Source organism: Bos indicus x Bos taurus, chromosome 13, assembly GCF_003369695.1.
Source record: "Bos indicus x Bos taurus breed Angus x Brahman F1 hybrid chromosome 13, Bos_hybrid_MaternalHap_v2.0, whole genome shotgun sequence".
Lineage (NCBI taxonomy): Eukaryota > Metazoa > Chordata > Mammalia > Artiodactyla > Bovidae > Bos > Bos indicus x Bos taurus.
Genome location: NC_040088.1, coordinates 20678706 through 20703851, shown reverse-complemented (window position 1 = coordinate 20703851; position 25146 = coordinate 20678706). Strand labels below are relative to the sequence as shown.

Sequence of the window (25146 nt, the reverse complement as noted above, 5' to 3'; positions counted from 1 at the left end):
GCCTCCCAGCAGCTCTGTGGTTTACCAGATGCCACAAATATTTATTTTGGAGACCTCAGTCCAAATGCAGAGGGTGTGCAGGATATAAGGCTGGGTTTCCAGACGCAGCGCCCAGGTAAGGAGAGCAGCAGGCCGAGGAATCCGCGTGTCCAGGTAAATGTGTAGGGAAGGGGCGAAGGGCCTACGTCACCAGGAAGGGTCTGAGCTAGAGACACTTGTTGGGGTCAGGTCAGGAGCAGGAGAGAGGCCTGACCCCCTGGTAAGGCCCCTCTCAGTCCATTAGGACCCTGTTAGGGTCAGGGCCGGGGGTGAAGGGGAGTCCAGCTTTCTCACCCAGAAGACAAAACAGCAATGAGGAGGGAACTGGACTGGCTCCATCTCTCCCTGACCTCATCCCAGTGACATTAACCTACTCCACGCACACCAGCTGCTCTATGGCCAGCCCTGGGCTGGGGTGATTCTGAAGACAAAACTATCAAACTGTCCTGGATCCCAAGATATTCCCAGAATGGACCAACATGCTATGCTCAAGGAGAGCCCAGGGACATGGTGGCAGAGGACAGTCAGGGAAGGCTTCCTGAAAGAGGTGATACATTGGTGGAGAAGCTGAGTAGAAACTGGCTGGACAAAGGAAGAAAGAAGGGTATCTCGTGCAAAGGGGACAGCATAGTCAAAGAGGCAAAAGCCAGGAGGCAAGATGCAATGTGGCGGGTTGGGTGTATGGTGCTTGGAATTTGTAGAGAAGACAATTTTCCACAGGAGGGAAGGCAACCATCCACTTGCCCCCCTGAGAGCTTCTGATCAGAGGAGACAGAGCAGTGTGAGTTAATAATGAAGGGAAAACAGGGTCAAGACACTTGAAACAAAAAGACAATGGAGTGGGGATGGGGGCTTCCTGGGCAAAGGAGCAAGTGCAGGGAGGGCGTCCCCTCTGTCTCCTGGCTTTGACTGCAAGGTGGCTCCGTCTGACCCCAGAATTAGCGACCATAACTGTCATTATCAGAATAACAGCTAACCCTCATCGGGCACTTGTGTCATACAAAGGGATGGTCCCATTGAATCCTCCCAACAACCCTGCGAGGTAAGTATCGTTATCATTATCCCTTATTTTATAGATGAGGAAACAGAGAGGACAAATCACTTACTTGAGAACACCCAGCAAGTTGTAGAGGCAGCCCTCCCACTCGGGTCTGTCTGACTCCCAAGCCCATGACACTTCTCTTCCTCCTTCAGGCATCCAAGACTCAGGAACGAGGGTCCTGTGAATCGACAGCAGCTCCCATGGCCCAGACCTCCTCAGTTTAAGAAACTCACACTCCCCAATTCTTCCAGGGCTCCCAGGGCCATTCATTCATTCAGCAACCTCTTATTAAAGCACTGTGTGCTATGCTGAGTGCTGAGGACTCAGAAGGGAGCAGGTAGACCCAATCTGTCCTCCTGGAACTCACAGTCTGGTCGGGGGAATCCTGCGAATTAAGCAAAACAGCTTTCCTACCACTTTGCCTCCTACCTGAATGCTCATCTCCTTCCAGCCTGCACTTCCTGTCCTGGACACACACTAGCCCCCAGGGCGACCTTTCTGCAAGTATGGTCCAGGCTCTCAGGTTCCAGGAGAAGGAAATCTCTGCAGAGAAAGGGACACGTGAGTGGAGTTTTCAAGAATGAACAGGAGTTCAGCAGGCAGATAAGGAAAGGGGTCAGCACTGCAGGAAGCAGGAAGAGCAGGGTGAAGACACAGATGGGAGAGAGGAGGGTTTGTTCTGGGAACTTCAGGCAGCTTGGAATGACTGGAACTTCATAGAGCAAGAGGGAAAACCCAGGGAGGGAAATTGGCTGAGGTTGAGGGCTTTAAGTGCCACAATGATGGGTGGGGAAAAAAAAAAACAGAAGCAGAAATGTTTTGTCCTGAGCACTGAGGGTGGATGTCCTGTAAGAAAATAACTAATATTTACCAAGTGCTCACCTTGCAAAAGCATGCTTACATGCTAAGTTGCTTCTGTCGTGTCCAGCTCTTTGTGACCCTATGGACTGTAGCCCTCCAGGCTCCTCTGTCCATGGGATTCTCCAGACAAGAATACTGCAATGGGTTGCCATGCCCTTCTCCAGGGTTTCTTCCCCACCCAGGGATCAAACCCAAATCTCTTACATCTCCTGCCCTGGCAGGCAGGTTCTTTACCACTAGCACCACCTGGGAATCCCACCATACAAAAGGCATGGTGCTAAATGCTTTCTAGATATTATCTCATTTAATCTCAACTCCATGAAGTAGCAGTCATGATGCCTATTTTCCAGATGAGAAAACTGAGGCACAGAGAGGTTAAGTTGATTGTCAAAGGACACAGAGACCCAGTCAGGCTCCAGCACCTACTCTCCTAACCATCTCACTGAACAGACTCTCCGGGACTCTATGACCCCAAGTCACCAGGTGTGGCAGGCCTGGCCTGGGCCTTCTCTGCTCAGCTAACGGAGCCCTCTGTGCTCATCCCAGGTTCTGCCACGTGCCACCTGCCGACCCTGAAGAAGATGGCCTACCCGTGGACCTTCACCTTCCTCTGTGGTTTGCTGGCAGCCAACCTGGTAGGAGCCACCTTAAGCCCTCCTGTGGTTCTCAGTCTCAGCACAGAAGTCATCAAGCAAAGTAAGTCTTGGCCGCCCAGGGAGGGAGGGAGTTCCCCATCACTAGGGGTATACAAGGCACGGTTGGATCCCAAGTCTTGAGTGAGACTTGACGAGGTGAGTTACAAAGGTTGGGAGGGTCTATGATCTCAAGTATTTATGATTCCAAGATCCCTTTCTTAAATTCCATGATTCTAAAACCTACCACTCTGAGGTCCACAGCCCTCAGAGGAGTATGCGGCCACCACATACATTGATGCAAATGCCTCTCCGGCTGCTCTTGCCTAAACCCCGATGCCAGAGCCCCTCCTCTGGGTTAGACCTAGTATGCAACTAGTCTCCAAAGCAAGCCCCTTCAGCTGGGAGTCTGGCTGCCTGCACCCCAGGCACAGCTTTATCAAGCTCCAGCTCTGTGGCCCTGGCAGCTCCCTGAGCTTTGGCTTCCTCCTCTGCAAGAGAGCCTCCCCCCTCCCCAGGTTGTCAGGATCATCCAATAAGACAGAAAGTGACAACCACTTAATGACCTTTACAGCTGAACTTCTCAGCCTCAGCACTACTGACTTTGGGGATGGAATACTTCTTTGTTATAGGGGGAATGCTGTCCTGGGCCTTCTAGCTGTTCAGAAGCATCCTTGGCCCAGCTGTGACACCAAAAATGGTCCACCTGGAGCACAGAGACCAACCTTCTGCATACAGTGGGCCTGGGCTGTGGCCCTGTGCATGGGCCGGGTTCTACACAGCTGGAAGGCACTATAACCTGTGGCTATATATATCCACTAGAGAGGATGGCTCCCCTAGGATGGAAGGGGAGCTGAGAACTCCAGGCACTCCTGGGGGAGGCACATATGCTCTGGGCCCACACTGAGTTGCAAGCACATGGAATTTCAGCCAGAAAGAGCTTGGAGAGGGGCAGTCATTTAGGTTTCCCAGCAGCAGAGTCTGAGTCGAGGAGCTGTGTGCAAGGGGGTGGTTTTGGAGGTGATCCCAGGCAACAGCTGCAGGAGAGCGGGAAGCAAGTCAGGTAAAGGCAAGCCAGTTATCACTGGGAACTGGGGCTCAGTCCCACTGGGCAAGTGCGTTAGTCAGGGCCAGTCAGAAGGCAGAAACCACACAGTAAGCCCAACAGATGGGTTTGTATCAGATATTATTGGCAAGAATTGAAACACTGGGAAACCAGCTAAGAAGGAATAAAGAGAGAATGCCAAAGAATCCCCTAGGGGTTGGGACGCAGCAGGGACCTCAAATCCAAGTACAGAAAAAACCTGGTGGGGAGAATCCTCCCCCAGAACTCATGGGGGGAGAAGGTTGAAGCTCCCAGAATGGTGGGGAAATTCCCTGAACTGTCCCAGGTCAGAGTCGGTCCTTGGTTGACAGGCTGAGGCCAGATGGCAGAGAACTGCCTGCCGGGGAGCCAATGGAATTCTCTGCAGGAGGGACTACCATTGATTCACTGGGAAGCTGTCTCTGGCAACTACCTAGAAAGGAGCTGGGGGTCACTGGCTGCCCAAGGAAATCCACTCAACTCCCAGCCCGAAGTCTTGGGAAGTAATACCACTGGAGCTGGGCAAGAGGAGCATGCTAGGGCCAAGCTTCTTATTCCTCCTCCATGTCCTTCCAGAACCTCGACAGACAGTACTGAACAGTGCGCTGGCTGGCAAAGGAGGCTTATTTATGGGGGTCAGCTCCATCGTCACAGTGCAGGCTAAAAGGCTGGCTTGGTCTCTGCGAGGCACTAACACACAGGGATTCTGGGACACGGTGGGGGACACACACCCGAGTCATCCTGCCCTGGGGTGGAGGGAGGGAGGCAGGATCTTTATACACCAGTTCCCACCAGTCATTCATTGGCTGAGGGCTGCTCTCCAATGCCACTCTCAGCATCAGCTCTCCAGCACTCTGACCTGCTCTGCACACAAGCCAAATGGGCTCCAGTCGTCAGGGGAGACGTCCAGCAGGGACCAGAACCCAGGGCTCCCGGCTCTTCCTCTGTACAGCACCTGGGGCTCTTCGGGCAACAGGCCCATGGAATGCAGATGCCAGGGTATCATTAGCAAGTTCGTTTCAGCAGCAAAACAGCCCCAAACAAGGCCTTAGGAGCTCCCTGCCTCTCGGAGTGTTTGCCAGTGGATAATGAGAGAGACACGTAGGTCCCTGTTCCAGGTGTCCTGGCCGACACTCCTGGCGGAGGCTGGCGATATTCAAGGTGGGAATGGTCCCGCCCATGCCCAGCCACAGTCTCCATGTGAACATGATCCATCTGGACCATCATCCTCAGAATGAAGCCATCCCTACCCTCAGCTTATGTCCCAGTCCAAGTAGCCCTGAGTGATGTCCCCTCCCAGCCTGGAGCCCCCACCAAGCCATCCTCCTTGCCCCTCCCGCTGGACCCTAATCCCTGGGATCTGTCTCCAGTGCTGGCTCAGAAACTGAAGAATCACGATGTTACCAACACCCTGCAGCAGCTGCCACTGCTCACTGCCATGGAGGAGGAGTCGTCCAGGGGCATTTTCGGCAACCTGGTGAAATCCATCCTGAAGCATATTCTCTGGTAAGTGGAGCAGAACCAAGCTGGGAGCTGGCTCTTTGCCCACTTCTCTGCCCTGGACATTGTTTGCATGGTCAACAAGCGTCGGTTGGTGTCAACTCTGTGCCTGGCTGTGAAGGATGGATCCAAAAAAGCCTCTCCTTCAGAGGCTCCCGGAGGAGTTACCAAGAACCATAAGAGGGACCCAGGAACCCTAAGAGGGAAGACCCCAGAGGAAAATCGCCTGGGGTGGGAGGATGAAGAGAAAAGGTGATGCTTCCCAGTGGTGGGGACAGGTGAGCCAATGACTCCATGGTCACCAGGAGACAAGAAGAAATGGCATTTTGGGCAGAGAGACTGAGCTGAGCAGAGGCAAAGGGTAAGGGTGGGTCAGAATGGCTGGTGCTCAGACCCCAAGGCCAAGAGGGAGAGGTCAAAGGGGCCCGGGCACAGAGGGTCTTACAGGTGAGCCCCAGAAGCTCAGGTTCATCTCCTGAGTTAGGAGGGGAGCCATGCAAATGTTCCAGACAGTGTGGAGGAGGAGGGGAGCAAAACCATGCCAAGGGGAGTCAGCAGACAGGGCTTGGGTCCAGCTGCCACCTGGACACTTTGGGGGACAGCTAAGATGGGGACCAGTCTGGGGATGATGCTCAGTTGAATATGAAGCATGAATCTCAACCCTCCCATGTCCCATCCAGGATGAAAGTCACCTCAGCCAGCATCGGTCAGCTGCAGGTGCAGCCCCTGGCCAACGGCCGGCAGCTGATGGTCAAGGCCCCCTGGACGTGGTGGCTGGATTCAACGTGTGAGTGTCCCCTGAGTCGGGCACCGCGAGCCAGACAGTTTCTTCCACTCATTCTCGCTGCCCCCGTCCTCCATGCAGGAAAAGAGAGTTCCAAGCAGAGGGGAGAATAAGGGCAAGGCCCACGGGCAAGAGTACAGTTGCCTGGTTCACAGGGTGGCCTAAGGAAGGAGGGGAGGGGCAGCCTGGCGGGAAGTCAGGGCGTACAGGGCCTGTGGGCCAAGGTGAGGACTTGGTTTTCCCAAGGAAGACAGGAGCCATGCAGGGCTCTGAGCAGAGGAGGGACGTGAGGTGATTTCACATTCTTCAAGAAGCCTCCTGGCTGCTGCGGGCGGGGTGGGGGGTTGGGGGGCCGCAAGGGTGGAGGCAGGGAGGTTATCCAGAAGCTACTGTAACAATTCAGGAGGAGACAATAAGAGTGTGGACCAGGGTTTAGGAGCAGGAAGGTAGTGAGAAGAAGCTGGATTCAAAATATGTCTCAGAGGACACAAGAGGATTTGCTGATGGATTCAATTAGGGCTCGGGGTGGGAATAGGGTGGTGGGGAGGTTGAAGGGTCAAGACAGTATGGAGTGGCCAGAAAACAAAGCAGGGAAGATCAAGAGAGGAGAGGGATTGGGGAAGGATCCCTAGTTCAGTTTGTGTGTATTAGATGCTCAGTCGTGTCCAACTCTCTGCGACCCTATGGACTGTAGCCCGCCAGGCTCCTCTGTCTATATACACGTTAAATCTGAGACACCAGTAAGACGTTTGAGAAAGAATTTAGGTGTAAGTTTGGAAGCTGGCAAGTGTAGAGGATTTAAATCAGAAGAGGAATCCAAACACCGAGTCTGGGACACAGTGAGGTATACACATGAGGGGACGAGGAGAGCCCAGCATGGAGCCTGAGAAGGGAGGAGCAAGAGGCCGGAGGCGGAGGTGGACAGCAACTGCGGCTTGATCCGGCCTCAGGCCGGGCTGGAGCTCACAGCCTGGGGCTCCTCCACTTCCAGGCCCCTTTTCAAGACCGTTGTGGAGCTGCATGTGGAGGTGGAGGCCCAAGCCATCATCCACGTGGAGACTAGGGAGAAGGACCACGCCCGCCTGGTCCTCAGCGAGTGCTCCAACACCGGCGGGAGCCTGCGCGTCAGCCTGCTGCACAAGTGAGTGCCGCCACCTCTCCCGGCCCCTTGCACACCTGGGAGGGAAGCCAGGTGGTGCTCTGGCCCCATTTTACAGATGGAGAACACGGAGGCCCGCAGAAAGAAAGGGACTTTTCCCTCCTGGTTCCTGGTCTGGGGCTCCTTTCAGGAAATCGGTGACACCAAAGAGAGCTGAAGGGTGAAGCAATAATGATGGGATCTCAGGCATCGTGCCAGAAATTGGAACAAACATTTGAAAGTGGAGAGGAGGCTCTTTTCTGGGCCCCAAACCACCACTGGCAGGCTTGGGTGCAGCCATGGGTCTGAACTACGGAGTCAGGCGAGCATAATGCAACTCTCGCATTTACTGTCCAAGCAACATTCTGGACAAGTCACCTCCCCGTGCCTCACCTCCATAGTGAGAGGATGAGATCAGGCAGTGATCTCAAGTACCCAGCTGAGTGCAGGGCACACAACAGCTGCTCAAAGCCAGGATGCTTCCCTCCATCCCTCCTTAGCAGGAGAATGGGGGAAATGCCCACTGCCTTCATTCCAGTGTCCAGATAATATTGCTAAAGACAAACCCCAGCCCGTGTCCTTGAGAACCACCATCTTCCCCAGGGTCAGGGGCTACACCCAGCCCTGTCTCCAACAGGCCCTGTGCCTCGGGCAAGTTCCTTCCTTCCCTGGACTTGGTCTCGCCTTCTGTAACACAGGGGAGAGGTGACCATCCCTGACCCACTTCATCTCTCCCCTCTTTTCCTCCCTCAAAGGCTCTCCTTCCTGCTCAAATGCTTAGCCGACAAGGTCATAAGCCTTCTGACGCCAGCGCTCCCTAAACTGGTGAAAAGCGAGGTAAGTAGAGTCAGCGTCTCTCTGGTCTGTGAAGCCTGCCCCCCTGTGGGTTAGAGGTGGAACTGCAGGCTGGTGCTAAGGGACCTGTGTCTCCTTTGAGTGGGACGTTTCTGGGCTTGGGTCATTCTTTCAGCAGTGGATCCTTGTGGTCAAGGTAATGAAACTGCCAAAAGACAGCCAAGGGACCTTGACAGTGATGTGCTGATAAATTGTTAACAATCGACTCAGGAGGGGTTGGAGGAAGGAAGCCCTGATTTGTAGCATTCACTGACTTCCCTGCTGTAAACACCTCTTCTGTTGCCAATTTCAAGCTACTAGTGTGAATTCACTAAACAGAAATTGGGACAAACATTTGAGCAGGGTCAGGAAGACATGCTTGGCTGCACATTAGTGGGTGGTGTTTCCACCATGCAGATACAATAGACATATATAATCTCAAGAGCAATGGATAACGGTACGATAGAACAGAATAATTAGGAAGCAATGAGTTTTGAGCTGACTTTGCTCTTAGCATAATTTATTTAATTGTAAGTGTATACAACTTGATTTTTAATAATGTCAGGTTTATCACCAAGCTTAGAAATTCCTGAAAATTTAACAGTTGGTTCTCAAAAATTGATCCAAGCTAGCTCTATCTAGGACACCAGGATCCCACACTACCCTGGTTGTGTCATCAGGGGCTTGTTACCCAGCAGGTCTTGTTGGATTTATTTTTCTGAGTCAGTGAACACGAGTCCATCTCCCTTTATATGTCCCTTATATGTCACAGATAAGCTAAAACTCAATAAGTTGGATTTATCTGCCATTATGACCATTGATTTTCACTGTGAATTCCAAGATGTGCTCACACCAATGCTTCTCCTGGGATTAAAAATACCTTATCAGATAATTAATATATTTTTTATAGTAAAACTTTTTTGACTGAAAAACGCAATATAATAACCAAAACTTTGGGAGAAAAATACCCATAATCCTCCTACCTTAACTTAGCAGCTATTTTTTCTTTTGTATATTGTTTTCCAAATGTCCATCCATCTGCACTCATACTTTTATGTGGCTGCACTCAGCATCAGTATTATTTGATATCCTCTAAGTTATATCTATTTCCTATACCACTCTATGATAGTCATAACTGTTTTAATAGCTTCACCGTATTTAATAATGTCTTTAAATTTTTATTCATTTGTTTGTTTTATTTTTTGGCTGCTCTGGGTCTTCACTGCTGTGTGAAGGCTTTCTCTAGTTGCAATGAGTGGGGGCCACTATCTAGTTGCAGCCCATGGACTTCTCACTGTGGTGGCTTCTCTTGCTGCAGAGCACAGGCTCTAGGCACGTGGGCTCTAGTAGTTATGGCACCGGAGAAGGCACTGGCACCCCACTCCAGTACTCTTGCCTGGAAAATCCCGTGGACAGAGGAGCCTGGTAGGCTGCAGTCCACGGGGTCACAAAGAGTCGGACACAACTGAGCGACTTCACTTGCACTTTTCACTTTCATGCATTGGAGAAGGAAATGGCAACCCACTCCAGTGTTCTTGCCTGGAGAATCCCAGGGACGGGGGAGCCTGGTGGGCTGCCGTCCATGGAGTGGCACGGAGTCGGACACGACTGAAGCGACTTAGCAGCAGCAGCAGCAGCAGTTATGGCACATGAGCTCAGTAGTTGCAGCTCACAAGCTCTAGAGTGCAGGCTCAACAGCTGTGGTGCACAGACTAATATGCTTCCAGAATGTGGAATTCTCCCAGGGGATTGAACCTGTGTCTCCTGCATTGACAAGCAGATTCTTATCCACTGTATCACCAGGGAAGTCCTATTTAATACTTTCTAAAACCTTTCCAGAGAGCCTTTTGAAAGGAATAATTTTGTAAAACTTAGCTTTTCTTATGTGAGATTTTTTTTTTAAGAAATTTTTCTTCTACTTAAAGGTGACAGTTTCTTAAAGTAGGGCTCAGCTGGAAATTTTTTCCCAGCTTCCGGCAAAATCACATTTTAACTGGCATTATACTTTACTAGCTAAAAATATATCTTCCACTAGAAAAGATAGCAAGAACCTGGGATTATAAAATGTTCTTTGCATAATAGCCTGTTTTTAAGAGTCAAAAGCTGAATACAGTGAGCAATTTGAAAAACTGAGAAACAATTTGAGAAAATATCTGCTTTTAAGGGTGAAAAGCCAAATCCAGTGAACAATTTGAGAAAACTGGCCTTCCGTCAATCATCATGATTTCCCACCAGGAATCACTGATTTGAGACTACCTCCTGTGAATATTTCACGTGGCATGAAGGGAAAAGGGGCAGCATGTTTAAATGTGGCAGGAGCCCACCTAGAAAATGCTAAAGCCCCTTTCAGCATGGGTCCCAATGCCAGCTGCCCTTCAGAACTTCCTGGGAGGGCTTTTTTAAAATACTGATATCAGGGCTCGACCTCAGAGATTCAGATTTAATTGGTCTGGTGGGGCCCTGGTATCTCAGAGGATTCTAGCTCCCCCAAAGGAGGATTTTAGCATGTCACCATGGTCGAGGCCCAAGGGTGGAACTAAAGGGAGGGGAATTACGAGAGGGTGTGCAGAGAGGGCCAGGAACCCCTTTCCCACGAGGAACAGGCAGAGAATGTTGGGAGTCCCTGAGCCCAACTCCTCCATCCTCCCTGGTTTCAGGGTTGGCAAAGCAGCTGGAGAAGGGCAAAGCAGCTGGCTTTTCATAGGAAAAATTAACATTTATCAAAGTACATAGTCATTTCTCAAAAGTAGCAAAAGGTGGTCAACCAGAAGGTTCTTCACTGGTGAATTTTAACCTAAGACAAAATGACAGTGTCTCAGAGCACTGCCCTGGAAAACAGGCTGCTTCGAGCAAGGAGCAAGGCCTTTGGGGCCCAGGATCAAGTGAGGTGAATGTTTAACTTCCTTCCCAAGCAGAAGAGCCGAGGCTGGGGTTGTCACTGTGACACTTGGTCCCCATAGTTCTTCGTTTCGGGGGCTGTCCCGTGTACTGGGGGATGCTTAGTATCATCCTCGGCCTCCACCCACTAGGTGCTAGTAACACTACCCGGTAAACTGCGACAATTGAAAATGTCTTCAGAAATTTCCAAATGTCTCTTGGGAGACAAAATCACCCCTGCCAAGAACTGATGAATTTTTTTTTTTTTTTTTTTAGTTTTAGTTTTATTTTTACTTTTTGGCCAAGCCACACAGCATGTAGGATCTTAGCCCCTGACCAGGGATTGAACCTGCATCCCCTGCATTGGAAGTCCAGGGTCTTAACCTCTGGACTGCCAGGGAATTCCCGAGAACAGCTGGAATTTTCAGGGGAGAAGAATTCAAGGGGCAAAGAGATGTGCTGGGGCTAGAAACCCACAAAGAATGTTTACCAGTCTGGTTGCGTCTGTCTTTCTGGCCTCTGTTCTAATGTGACACATGCAAGGAAGTCAGTACCAAGGGTTGACTGAAGAAGTGAATGAAGGAACACATTCTGGATTTCCCTCTTATGGGAACATGGGCTCTTGTGAATACGATGAGTCTCATGGGGAGGACAGCTGGCAGGTCAGGCACACCTGGACACTGGGCAAGGGACAAATCATTGCAAAAGATCCCAGGTGACACCAGAAGCTGTGGTGATCTCTGAGCAGTGGTAATGGTTGGGGGAGTAGACGCACCATTGAGTCCTCAAGCACATGGGTGAAAATTTGGCTGGCCGTGGTACAGGGGCGGGACTCAGCCAGGTGAGCTGGGTGTGGGTCACTGTGGGGCTGGTGCTGACCCCGGCTGATGGAGGCCCTGCATCTGTGCTCTTGCAGCTGTGTCCTGTGCTCAAGGCGGGCTTTGAGGACATGCGTGGGGAACTCTTGAATCTGACGAAGGGTAGGTGCACCACTCTCTCTCCTTTTTTCTTGACTGCTGAGCTGACCTCCAAGCACTGCCTCTGCTCTCTGCCCAAGGCAAGCCTCCCCTGGTCAGGCCTGAGCAGCAACTCAGCCCGGTAGCAAGAGGGACAAGCATCATCTGATCTCTGCCCAGGATGAACAGACAGGATATCACCACAGCTGTAATTTCATGAGTACATAATACATGCAAGGTTCTATGTAAGCCAGTGTGTGCCCAGATAAACCCAAGTTCAAATTCCTGTTCTGCCACTGATTTGTTCCATGGCTTTGAAAAAGGGGGCTTATACATCCCTGCCTCCAGGATTGTTGAGGATTAAAATTTTATGGGAGAGTGCCTGGTACATGGCAGATGCTCTGCATGTGCTTACAGATGTGTGCTGGATGGATGGATGGATGGCTGGCTGGATGGATGGATGGATGGCTGGCTGGCTGGATGGATGGATGGCTGGATGGCTGGCTGGCTGGCTGGATGGATAGATGGCTGGCTGGCTGGATGGATGGATGGTTGGATGGATAGATGGATGGATGGATGATACAGAGACTACTGTGGGCTATCAGAGAAGAGGGATCAAGGGAAGAAACAAATTGTATCCTCAGACCCTTCACAGTTAAAGTCTGAATTCTTGGACCCCCTCAGAGAGGGGATTGGTGGGGAGAAGAAAACTCTACCATCTACTCTTTGGGGATCTGAAGAGGCTCATTCAAAGAGCCACCAGAGAGGATTGGGAAGAGGAGAATGGAATCAATAGGTTTTCAGCATCTATAGAGCACCCACTTTGGGCCAAGTCCTTGGGCTGCTTCACTGACTCCTCAGACAACTCCATGAAGTAGCGATCATTATCCCACTTAACAGATAAGGAAACTGAGGCTCAGAAATGAAATCATTTGTCCAATTCACAGGAGGAATTAGTGATAGGGGAAGGCTTAAACCCAATTCTGTAAGTTTCAAGTCTGATTCATTCAGATCTGAGTGAGCTGATTTTGCTAGGTGTCAGTCCTGTACAATCTACAAGGCAAGTATCCTACTGCTTCCCCATTTTGGGCCTGGAGAATTCCAGAGACTGTATAGTCCATGGGGTCACAAAGAGTCGTGCAGGACTGAGCGACTTTCACTTTCACTTTCCCCATTTTAAGATGAGGAAACTGAGGTTCAGAGGCAGAAAGAGGCTAGCTAAAGCTACTAGGGCAAGAACCCCAAGTCTATCCAGCTCCTCTGTTCCCTAGGGGCAGAGCAGGAGGGTTCCCCAGGCTCCACAGGCTCTCCCAGAAGCAGGCAGACTAAGCAACGAACTTCGCACATACCTCCCTGATCTCTATTCTCCACCCAACAGCTAGGGCAGATGAGATGCCACTGCCACCTGGTGGCCAAGTGGGGAATCCCGAGGAGGACGCAAGGGATCCCTAGGGCAGACCCAGACCCTGCCAGGGTGGAGGGTACGGATCAGACTGGTGGGGGAAGTGGAGAGGTATAAACAATGGGTCAGTTTTGTTCCAAACCAAAATGTTGACACAGGACCAACTGAGTTCAGATCCTTTTACAGTATGCCCTTGAGCAAGTCATGTCACTTTTCTGAGCCTTGGTTTCTCTATCTGTGAAATGAGGGTCATAGCAGGACCTAAGGTTATTGTGAGGATTCCATGAGCTAACATGTGTACAATTTAACGCATTACCAGGTGCTTGATAAATCTCAGCTTGATAAGTCTCATTATATTTATCATTGTCCTTATCAGCATCATCATGACTCCTGCTCCTGCCCCTACACACCTGCCCCACCCCGAGCAAAAATGATGCTTCAGCCAAAAGCAACTTCCCACCAAGCCATCCAACACTGCCCTCCACCCTCACAGAATTTTCTTCTCCCTGAGCAGTGCCCATGTCTCTCAACTCTGAGCACCTGAAGCTTGATTTTATTTCTCCTGTCATCGACCACAGTGTTGTCCATCTCATCCTGGGGGTGAGTATCATGGGACCTCCAGGGGAAACTGGGGACATTCCTTCCCTTCTCTGACCACCAGTAGTCAGAGACCATTGATCTGCTTCAGGTGAGAAAACACGGGTCACAGTACACACAGGCAGACTTAGAAAAGTCTCAACAAGCTGACCACGTCCCACATAAACCGTTCTGGCAAAGAAAAGTCAGCGTACGGGCCACACACAGAATATCGACCCCAATGACCCAACCTCCTCCAACCTTGATTTCTGCCATCAGGGGCCAGAGTGGGAGGGACTCTTGGTCTTTCTCTCAGGCAAGCCCCTGACAATCCTCAAATATCTGGTGATTCTGAACAAGAGCCCAGGATGCAGACACATCATGAAGGATCACACAGATCTAAACTTCTCTTCCAGCTCCAAAACTCTCTGGCTGTGTGACTTGGGATAAGTTTCTTCACCTCTCTGATCCTCAAATTCTTTTGTAAAATGTAATAACACAGTCACTAAGGAGAGGAGGAAACGATACCACATGTGGCCTGGCAGGCAGGAGGCGCCCAGTAACCATCAGTTCTTTCTAAAATATGGAGCCACCCACCACATGGGGGGCTGGACACCCTCTGGAACCAGGCCAAGCAAGGCAGCGGGAACCTCAGACCTGTTTTCATGGACCCCTGGAAAACTGCAGCATCAAACATTCCCATCCATTCTGCTGCAGTCTTGAATTTTCTCTTCTTCTAAAGGGTTTCTGGGGTGTCTGAGAAGTTGAAACCTAAGTACCAAACAAGACGTCTAGATTTTTTAAAAACCAGAGATTACCTGAGGGGTGCAGATGGAGTCGGTGTTGCTAAGTAGCTGAGATAGCCCTTCATCTACAACAGCCAGGCACTGACTGCCAGGCTAAGCTTCCTGGCGGCAACTGCAAAAAGAGAAACCGGCTGGAGGGTGTCATTTCCTTCTAGGTTATTACTAGATACACTGTAGAGCTTGAGTTCTCTCTGCTCTGTGTCTCTGCAGGCCAGGTTGTTCAACTCAGAAGGAAAGGTGACTAAGCTGTTCAATGTTGCTGGGGATTCCCTGAATCTGCCCACCCTGAACCAGACCCCTTTCAGGCTCACCGTGAGGAAGGATGTGGTGGTCGCTATCATAGCTGCCTTGATCCATTCGGGAAAACTCACAGTCCTGTTGGACTATGTGGTAAGTCTCAGCATGGAACAGAGCCTGAAGCCAGCTCTGCTGCATCATGGGGATTTCCTGAATCAAAGAGGGCATAAGGACCCCCCTCCCCAAGCAGGAACCTCCTTTCAGGATCAATTTACATACTTCCAGCAACAGAGAGCTCACTCCTTCCTTGAACAGAGCCTGCCTCTGACATATATATAACGAGAAAGCTGAAAACCTCCTGTAGCATCCAGCACCAGTCCTCGTTCTGCCTTCCTGGAACCTGAAACACCTGCTTCCTCTATCAGATAACAGTTCTGTCCAAAGGGCATCTTAGATATTGACTGGCCCGGGGACAGCAATGCACGGCTGCCGTCCATTGCAGGGCCCACGGCAGACATCGCTCATCTCCCAGGGCCCTCCTCCCTATTGAGCCTGGATTCTGTCACAGCCACGGAATCCTTATTAACCCAGCCCAACAGAAAACCACCACCAGTCCACTGGGGTGTGCCATCTCCTCCAGGTGACTGATGGGGCCCAGAAGAGGGCAGGGTTGGCCCAAAGATAGGGGAGCAGGGCAGGACTTGAAGTCAGCTGACAGATCACCAAGTTCTTGGGGATTAGAAGTCAGGACGAGGGCCTGGAATGACAGGGAAAGGGGCGTGGTCACCAGCAACCACATTCACGACTCTAGTAAGAACTGGGTTGCTTCTCTGTGTCCTCTGAGAACAGGAAGCTGCCCGCAGACCCACAGGCACCACCAATCCACAGTAAACGTTCAGGCTGGCTGGGACTGCATTCCCAACAGCCACTGACACAGAGGCTGTTTCCCACCAGGCGCAGACACGTGCACTGGGCCACCAGACTCTCCCAGCTTCTCTGGGGTTTGGGGGATCCCGGCAGCAGGACTGCTGGAGGTGTGTCTCCCCTCTCCCCACCAGCTGACCAGCTCTGACCTCCTCTCTTCCTCAGCTTCCTGAGGTAGCCCGCCAGCTGAGGTCAAGCATCAAGGTGATCGACGAAACGGTTGGTCCATTTGCCATCTGCAGCCTGGAGGGTTTGCTGTGGTCTGTCTGCTGGCATCTGGGGAGGGAGGGAGGTGTGGGACCACTCTGTCCCCCCAGCACTGGTGACTGTAACACACTGCTCCCTGTCCTCATGGAGATTTCACTCTAACAGGACAGTTAGTGGTGACGGACAGATAGATTCTAGGGGTTATAGGAGAACTGCCAGGGTATCTGAACCACCCTGGGAGATGAGGGAGGGCTTCCCTGAAGGAAAACGTATTCCAGACGGAGGGAGAGTCCAAACCAAAGACTGTGAGATGGGCAGAACAACAATTTATTCCAGGATCTGAGGAAGCACAGAGAGGAATGGGGGAGTCCAGGAAGGTGGGCAGTGGCCAGGTCTCACGGGACCACATGGGGCTCGTGGACTATGGGGACGCACTTGGGACGTGTCATGTGGGTCTGATGTCCTTCCAGGCAGCAGCGCAGCTGGGGCCCACACAGATCGTGAAGATCATGAGTCAGACGACCCCAATGCTCATTCTGGACCAGGGCAATGCCAAGGTGGCCCAACTGATCGTGCTGGAAATATTCGCCACCGATAAAGACAGCCGCCCCCTCTTCACCCTGGGCATCGTGAGTTCAGTTGTCTGAGACGTTGGCAGCAACCTTGGGAATCCCCCTGTTCACTGTTCTTGTTCACCCTCTCTTGCTTTGCTAAACCTTTCTGCCACTCTTATTACCTCGCGGAGCTAGGGGAAGGGAATTTTGAACCAAGAATCAGGGGCTTTGGTGGCTCAACTCTTAATTAGTCAGAATCTTTAAGCAGACATTTAATTCACATGCACAAAGGGAATTGCATTAGCTCACATACCTGAAGGAGAAGGCAATGGCAACCCACTCCAGTGTTCTTGCCTAGAGAATCCCAGAGACGGCAGAGCCTGGTGGGCTGCCGTCTATGGGGTCGCACAGAGTCGGACACGACTGAAGTGACTTAGCAGCAGCAGCAGCAGCAGCATATACCTGAAAAGTCCAGGTCAGTGCTGGTTTCCAGAATAGCTGTATCAGGTGTTCAAACAATGTCATCTTCATTCTTCTCTCTTCCCATCTGGCAGCCTTGTTTTTCCTTGTGTTGCCTTCATCCTCAGGCAGTTTGTCCCTTCTTGGAAGTGCCCCTAACCCACATCAGGCTTATAACCTGTCAACGTGGCAACCTCAATGGAAAAGCTTCTCTTTCCCAGTAGTTCTAGCAAAAGTTCCAAAACTGACTTTCATTGGATGACTTAGGGTCAAATGCTTACTAATGAACCAATCAGCGTGACCAGAAAAATGAAATATGTAAATTTTCTGAGCTGGGACATACACACATATACACACACACATCCCAAATTGGGAGATTAGGATTGGCTCTATCCAAACCACAGGCCTAGAAGGAAAGGGGATAATTCCTCTTCCTCTTCCAAAAGATAAACAGAACTAAGTCATCTCCAAGTAAGTTCTGAATTGCTTTTCTCAGTAACAAAGCAGGTCAGATCTCAGAGCTTCCATTTAAAAGGACCCTGTGGATAAAGATCTGGGGGTGGGCTCATCAAAGGACAGGCCCAGTAGAAGATATCTTAGGTAGGACCCCTAGAAACAGGCCCAAGACAAAGACCCTTAGAAAAGTGCTGTACTGGGGGAGAGCTCCCAGGAGAAGGACTGAGCAAGGATGTGGCCTCAGCTGGAAGCTGGCTTCTGCTTCATCCCACAGTGAGCTCTGGAGCATGGTGGCGCCATGGGGTTGAGCCCAGGCTGAAACAGGAAGGCCAGCCTCTTGTATGCCCTTGTCTGTCAGTTACTGGTCACTAACTGCCCCCAAGGTAGGAAGAACATAACCTCCCAGCAAAAACAGGTCCCCAGACCAGGGAACGGCTGGGAACTGTTAGCAGCAGCGACACTCAGCAGCTGAGGAATGGGTGCCCCAACCAAAAAAGGGGGATCTGAGTGGGGCACCACTGCATCCTACAGAGGACAAGGTGAAGGAAGAGACGAGGCAAGATCCATGGTTGGGCCCTGGATAAGCAAGGCCTTCCATGCCTAGCCAAGGAGTCTGGACAGCACCTGATTGTCGGAGGCCAACGTTACCCTCTCCTTACAGGAGGGTGGCTGCAGGCCCTGTGCAAGCTGTCCACACGCCTTGTCAGTGGGCACCATTCACACAGCTACAGGGTGCATGGTGCCCTGGCTTCCCATGAGGATGTGGGGATACCCTGATCCCCTGACAAGCAGGGAGAGGGGACCGACCCCAGCCAGCCTCACTCCCTGGGGACTTCCCTTCCATGGCCAATAGCAGGCACTTTTCAAAGGCCACCATCATTGGTCAGGGAACTAAGACCCACATTCCACATGCGTTGTTCAGTTGCTCAGTTGTGTCCAACTCTTTGCCACCCCATGGACTACAGCATGCCAGTCTTCCCTATCCTTCACTACCTCCTGGGGTTTGTTCAAACCCATGTCCATTGAGACAGTGGTGCCATCCAACCATCTCATCCTCTGCCACCCCTTTGTCTTCCTGCCCTCAATCTTTCCCAGTGTCAGGGTCTTTTCCAAAGAGTTGGCTCTTCACATCAAGTGGCCAAAGTGTTGGAACTTCAGCTTCAGAACCAGTCCTTCCAATGAATATTCAGGGTTGATTTTCTTTAGGATTGACTAGCTTGATCTCCTTGCTGTCCAAGGGGACTCCCAAGATCTTCTCAAGCACCACAGTTCAAAAGCATTCCACCTGGCATAGCCTAAAAAGAATTAAAAATTAAGAAAAGACCTCCAAGCCCAGGCCTGCCAGAGAAGTCTGTTCTCTGGGTGCAGCTGCCCTGGAGCCTGGTACTCAGCTCACCTGAGTCTAAGGGTCAAGATGCTGGATGTATATACCTGTGTTTGAGGCTGGCTCAGCTTCTGACTTTTGCAATAATAATAACTGGTTAACAGTCACCATCCGGCCTGTCCCTCAGTTTACACACCTCTACAATGGGATAATAATGGGACTTATTTCACAGAGTCATGAGGATCAAAGGAGATAATCAGACAAAGCTCATAAAACACCATCTGACACACAAGGAGGGCTCCCGTGAACATTGGCTCCTGTCATCATTGTCAGCAGCAGCAATCCTATGCGCAACCTTTTCACTGGGGCATGGGTACAGGTAACAGCCCTGTACCCACAGAGAAGGAATCTGAGGCCCACAGAGGTCAGACCCTTTCCCAAGGTCACAGCCAACAGCTGAGATTCAGACCATGTCAGCTTGACCCCAGAACTTCCGTGCAGAGCCCCACACCCAACCCCTGACAAAAATCCTCTAAATAAAAGGGTCCTGGGTTTCTCTTGTTGCAGGAAGCCTCCTCGGACATTCAGTTTTACGTCGAAGATGGCCTACTTGTGTTCAGCTTTAACGAAATCAGGTAAATGCAAAAATTACTGAGAAGGTTCTGGAGATGGAAATGAGTCTGCCTGGTGACCACTGCTTTCTTTAAACACCCAGTGTCTTGAACCTCTGGGGTGTGAGTATCACGTGAAGGCTGCTTGGGGATGGGCAGAAAGGGAAAGACCACCTTGCCTGGATGGTCTCCTCCATTCACGATGGTCCTCACTCGGGGGGGTGATCTTTCTGCCTGCTTTTTGGGCAACCATGTGCCTGCTATCTCCCCCGCTTCCCCCGCACATTGCAATGTAAGCTCATTCCAGTGTAGGAGGGCATTACAATGTAAGCTCATGAAGCCAGGGTTTCATGTGGGTCCCTGCTGTATCCAGAGCCTGTGCCATGTCTGGTGCATGGTAGGTGCTCAGTAAATAGTTGTTGAATGAATGGATGGATGGATGAATGGATGCGACTCCAAGGGACCAGCCTCATGGGCATCTTCTCTTGCAGAGCTGATCGGATCCATCTGATGAACTCAGACATCGGTGTGTTCAACGTGAGTATGAACAGATTTTCCCTGGGGATGCAGGAGATTGCCCAGGATGATCCACCGCAAAAGGAGACATTGCCTAGGAATGGCTTTGAATAAGGTCCCCACAGGCAGCTCCATGGTGAGCAGGCCAGCCTTCCCAATCTTAGCCACAAAGTCCAACCGCCTGGCTCAAGTGTTTACTGAGCACCTACTGTATGCCAGATACAGCTGAGAGTCTACACATTCGCAAACACACAGATACACACAGACTTACCTTCTGTAAAGTTTTGACCATAAATTAGAAAACAAATCTATTTTATAACACATTTTGCTCATATAGACTCATCTCAGTGACCCTGGGCAGCCCCTTCTCCTGAATCCTCAGTTGCCCTGAAAGTCAAAATGAATCAGAGATCTCAAGTTGTCTGAATCCTCTCTTCTGCCATGGTGGGGTATTTGTTTCTTGGTTTGGGTGGGGGAGGCATATTTTTCCACCCTTTTGTTTTGCCTCTTAATTCTTTTTTTTTAATATAAATTTATTTATTTTAATTGGAGGTTAATTACTTTACAATATTGTATTGGTTTTGCCATACATCAACATGAATCCGCCACAGGTATACACTTAAATATTTTTAATGGGGTGGATTCCACATGAAAATCGGGACGTCTGGCTTCCTTTGAGAAGTCAAAAACTCAGGAAACAGGATGAAATTCCTTTGGAGAATTCTGCTGAAACAGAGCAGTGGAGCCTTAGAGATTGGAGGCCAGGTGTGCATCCCAGAATGCACCACAGTCTCCCCACCTGCCTGATTTAGGGCCAGCTGGTTTGCTCCCCCCACAGCATGTCTGATCCTTGAGCCCTGGCAACTCTGACCAGCAGGGAATCTGAGACTCAGCATATTCACCTGCTGCCCTCACCACAAGGCAGGGCCGTGCCCATCTGAGGAATGGCTGAGAGGACTTCAGACTCTCAGCCAGGGTGACGGGGCCATTTCTCTTTCACAGCCTAAGCTTCTGAACAACATCACCACCAAGATCCTCACCTCCATCCTGCTGCCAAACGAGAATGGTGCGTCCCTTTGCTGTCTGATTCCCTGCTCCCCAGGACATTGAGGGCAGGCGCTTTACCTCTCCTGCCTGTGCCTCCATGTGGGGCCCCTTTCATTTATTTTCCACCTATCCTCAGAGCCTTGTTCAAATTAATTCCGCCTCCTCCAGGAAGCCTTCCGGGTCAATCCAGCTGGAAATGCGCTCTCCCATCTCCAACACCCCAGCCCAGTTTGCTCCCTCACACCAGAACTTAGACATCCATAGAGGGTGTGGGCAATGTCCCAGGCTCATGGGCTAACAGCAGGAGAGAGACAGAAATGGAAACAACCAGAGCATGCTCAATGGACTTCTGATACACCTGGGCTCTCGTGCTGATTCTTCTGCTGGCTACCTGGCCTTGAACAAACTACCTTATCATCCTCAGCCTCAGTTTCTCCATCTGTAAAATGGGGAAATAGCAACACGTCCCTCAGAGGCATAAAGAAGAGGTTTTTACAGAGAAGAGAGGGGGCGCCTGACACAGCCAGTGCTTAACAGTTCTTGCTGTTGTTGGCTGTAGCTGGCATTACTATTTGTGTCACTAGTGAAGGAAGCCAAGAGAAAAGGGGGGATTATTCTTACTGAACCTCAGGTCCTGGGGGTGGGTGAACTGGTAACCTATGTCCACCCTGCTTTTTTCATGTCTTTGTTTTATTAGAGCGAGAAATCTCAAAGTATAAGCCCCTCTGCTGTGGATGATGGGAGCCCCTGATGGTTCTTGAGCAGGAATGTGAGAGATGTGAGGGTGCCCTTTGAAACAGCCAGAAGCTGGGGCTGGAGCCAAAGAATGGGGAGACGAGGCAGGGTGGATGCCAGAGCCAGAGGACAGGAAGCAGAGGCAGAAGTCTGAATCAGGCGTGCCACGTGCAGGAACTGTGAGCCCACTGACAGCTGCCCAACCCCACCACCAGCTCACAAGTCTCTGACCGCATTTGTGATTTCAGGCAAATTAAGATCTGGGATCCCAGTGTCAATGGTGAAAAACTTGGGATTTAAGTCGATTTCATTGTCTCTGACCAAGGTGAGTGGAGTTAAACACCCTCCCCCAGGGAGGGCACAGTCAGAGGGAGAGCCCTGGGGTGGGAGATAGGGGCTGCATTCAATCCTAGCTCCCCAGGTCACTTATGGGGATGTTGGGCAAGTCCCTTCTCCTCTCAGGGCCTTGTGTCCTAGTCTGTACGTGGAAAAGGGTGCCTGTCCCAGTCTGGGGTTATGTGCCTCCAGCCTTTTCCATCCTACCTGTCATTCAGGCAGGGGGAAGGGAAAGAGGCTTTATTAACTGTCTCCAAAGACATGTTGACATTTGACTTATTTTCAGCTGCCCACCTTCAAAATCTGTCCATACTTCAGCTGGCTTTGATGGAGAAGTATGACCACATACTGTGCATGATAACAAAAGAGGCTAAGTCTAGACTCAGGGACCAAAGAACTGGTTCAAATCCAGCTCTGCCTATTTCTAGGCAGGGATGTCTGAATATACAGGTCATGCACTAGTGAACTATTACATAAAATGATTCAATTATCACATAAGCAGTTTATCTAAGACACATGCTGCACTTAATTCATGTTGGATGGGCAACCGGTGTCCATATAACTGGGTGGCTAGAGCTTAGTGTATTTCATGTATCTCTTATTAGGGGGCATTTAGCAACTTTCTCTTCTTCTTCTTTTTTTTTTTTTAAATCAAGTTGCAAACCATAATTCATCATTGGCAGTTTGGGTTGGAAAGATATCATTTCACTCTTTTTTTTTTTTATGTTTTCTCCAAATTTCCTGTTTTGCTCTATTCCTTTGTTTAGGACTAGCATCACACTGATACCGTGTTTATAGTCTTATATTTTAAAATCTAGTCAAAGGAATGAATAAATGGATAGATCTGAGATCAAACAAGTATGGTTTGAAAAAAGTTAACGGTAGAACCTAGGTGGTGAGTATACAAATATTCAGCATAAAGTTTTTTCAACTTTGCTACATATTTGAAAATTATCATAGTAGAAATTTGGGGGAGAATCTAATAGGTTCCATTCCTTGCATCACACTTAGTTTCCCCCGAAAAATCAGAGTGTTCTTAAAAACGTTAGCTGCCTAGGACCCAATGGATACAGTCAGGAATCTACACTTGACGAAACTTCTTGCGAGATTTGGTGATCTGCTGGAGTGGAGACGCTTGTCCTGTATAAGCCCAGACTGTGCGCCCGGGTACTTCATCCGTGCCCCAGACACCTGCGTGGTGTCACTGGTCACACACAGACCCTCCTACTCTGACCCTTCCAAGAACCCTTTATGAGTTCAGGGTCCTGACTCCCAATGTTAGCGGTCACCTAGTGAAGGACAAACCACCATAAGCCACAACAGGGCAGGATGTTAAAAAATGTTTTGAGGGGACTTCCCTGGCTATTCAGTGGCTAGGACTCCGTGCTCCCAATGCAGGGGGCACAGGTTCAATCCCTGGTCAGGGAACTAGATCCCACAGGCCACAACTAAGACCCGCTGGAGTCAAATAAATAAAATAAATAAATTAAAAAAAATTTTTTTGACTTTTCTCCTCCAATTCCAGGAAGCCCTTGTGGTCACCCAAGCCTCCTCTTAGAACCTCAGCCCACTTTCCTCTCTCCCAGTGAAGACTTGCACTGTGGTCCTCCAGGGAAGGCTGTGTCTCAGTGAGAGTGTGGGAGCCAGCGCTGTAGTCTGTCCCTCCCTACAATGAATAAACTTTGTGAATCTTGCAGTCCGGAGTGTGTCTTTGTCCCAATTCAGGGTCATTTTGCCCCCTGGTAAGCTTAGGGACCAGACATCTGAGCCACATCTAGGTCATGTTCGAGCACATCTGAGTCAATCAGGGCCACGTCCAAGCCATGTCTTGGTGACATCAAAATACATGTGGATGAGGCCCAAGACTTTGACCACCTCCCTGAGTTTCAGGAATGAGAAAGCCAGTTGCCACCTCCTGCCTTCCATGTCAGTTTCTAGACCACCAATGTTAGGATAACCTGTCTGGCGGGGACACATATTGAGTTGACCTTGGTGATGTGGCGAGTCCAGGGCTCACTGAACAGCGTGACTCTTGGAGGCAGGCTTTGAGCTCTGATCTGGACCCCTCAATGGTTGTCTGACCCTGGGATGTGGCTCCCCTTCTCTGGGCCTCAGTTTCCTTCCCTGTAAAATGGGGAGAATTGTAGTCCCTACCTTGGAAAGCTGTGGTGAGAATGCAATGAGAGAAAATGGTTCCCGGCACCTGGGAAGTGCTCAAACAATGCCATCCATGGGTGACGGCATTGTCATTCTTGTTACCTGAGCTCCAGGATGTTGGGTCTTATCACTGAAGTCCCTTCCAGCTGAGACGGTGCGTGACTGCCATTGTGTCCCTGTCTCCCCTGATGTCAGTAGGTTGGGGACAGACAATAAGTCCTCTGTTCTCCAGCCTTCGGGCCCATCCCAGCACACAGAGCTCATGTCCCATGGGGGCCTGCCAGGAAAGGGCGGGCAGGTGTTTCAGGAAAAGACGCTACCCAACTTCACAGTAAAAACAGCTGTAAGAACACCTCGAAACATGGAAAGGCAGCCAGAAAGGCGTTTCTCCAACAGGACTTGGCTAGGCCCACACGGTGCTAACACTCAGGCCCTGTGCTGCATTTCCCACGCACCCTTGGCCCCCAGCCACGCTTTGCGGTCCATATCCTACACACCAGATTCCATTATTTTTCTAAGTCGTGTTAAACCTGGGATTTTGAGCCCCGATTCACAAGGAACATGAGACAGTCCATCTCCATCCTGTCTGGGGTGGGGCTCCGCTGTCTCCCTAGGGTCCTACAAGGTTCGGTTGTGAGGTTTCCGCGGAGCCTGGAGGATGGGGCTGACCTCTGGTCTTTGGTAACATCTTGTCCTGATGAACAAATGGCCACCCTGCCTCAAGATCCTGTGTCAGAGGTGAGCGGCGTGGACCTCTGGCCACGCTGGGGCACTTGTCCAAAACAGCCATGGCCATGGCTCCTGGGTTCTGACCACCCAGATCCCTTGGCTTCCTAGAGTTTGGTGGATAAGTAACCCTGCTATCTTACCCCATGGGAGCAGGGAACCTCTCCACAGTGGCTCCCACAGCACCTCAGAGGGACTGAGCCCCAGGTGTCCACGGGTCGCTTGCTTGATACACACTTTTATGGGCTGTCTCCCTCCCTGCCTCACTTTCCCCCTCTCCTACCAATGTCTCCTGGCACCACCTCCCAAATCAACTACCCACTCTC

The 25146-nt window shown here is 50.6% G+C and overlaps 1 protein-coding gene across 1 annotated transcript; it reads left to right on the top strand.

Annotated features, from left to right (window-relative positions):
- BPIFB1 (BPI fold containing family B member 1) lies at window positions 1-23633 on the top strand. Its single transcript, XM_027558796.1, is given in 17 exon segments — window positions 1-115; window positions 2489-2638; window positions 5029-5164; window positions 5839-5912; window positions 5915-5945; window positions 6934-7083; window positions 7836-7917; window positions 11708-11771; window positions 13664-13749; window positions 14742-14921; window positions 15858-15911; window positions 16370-16528; window positions 19260-19327; window positions 19795-19840; window positions 20822-20885; window positions 21850-21926; window positions 23463-23633. Coding segments are annotated over 16 exon segments (1419 nt in total). The 5' UTR covers window positions 1-115; window positions 2489-2523; the 3' UTR covers window positions 23496-23633.
- The last annotated feature ends 1513 nt before the right edge of the window (window positions 23634-25146 follow it).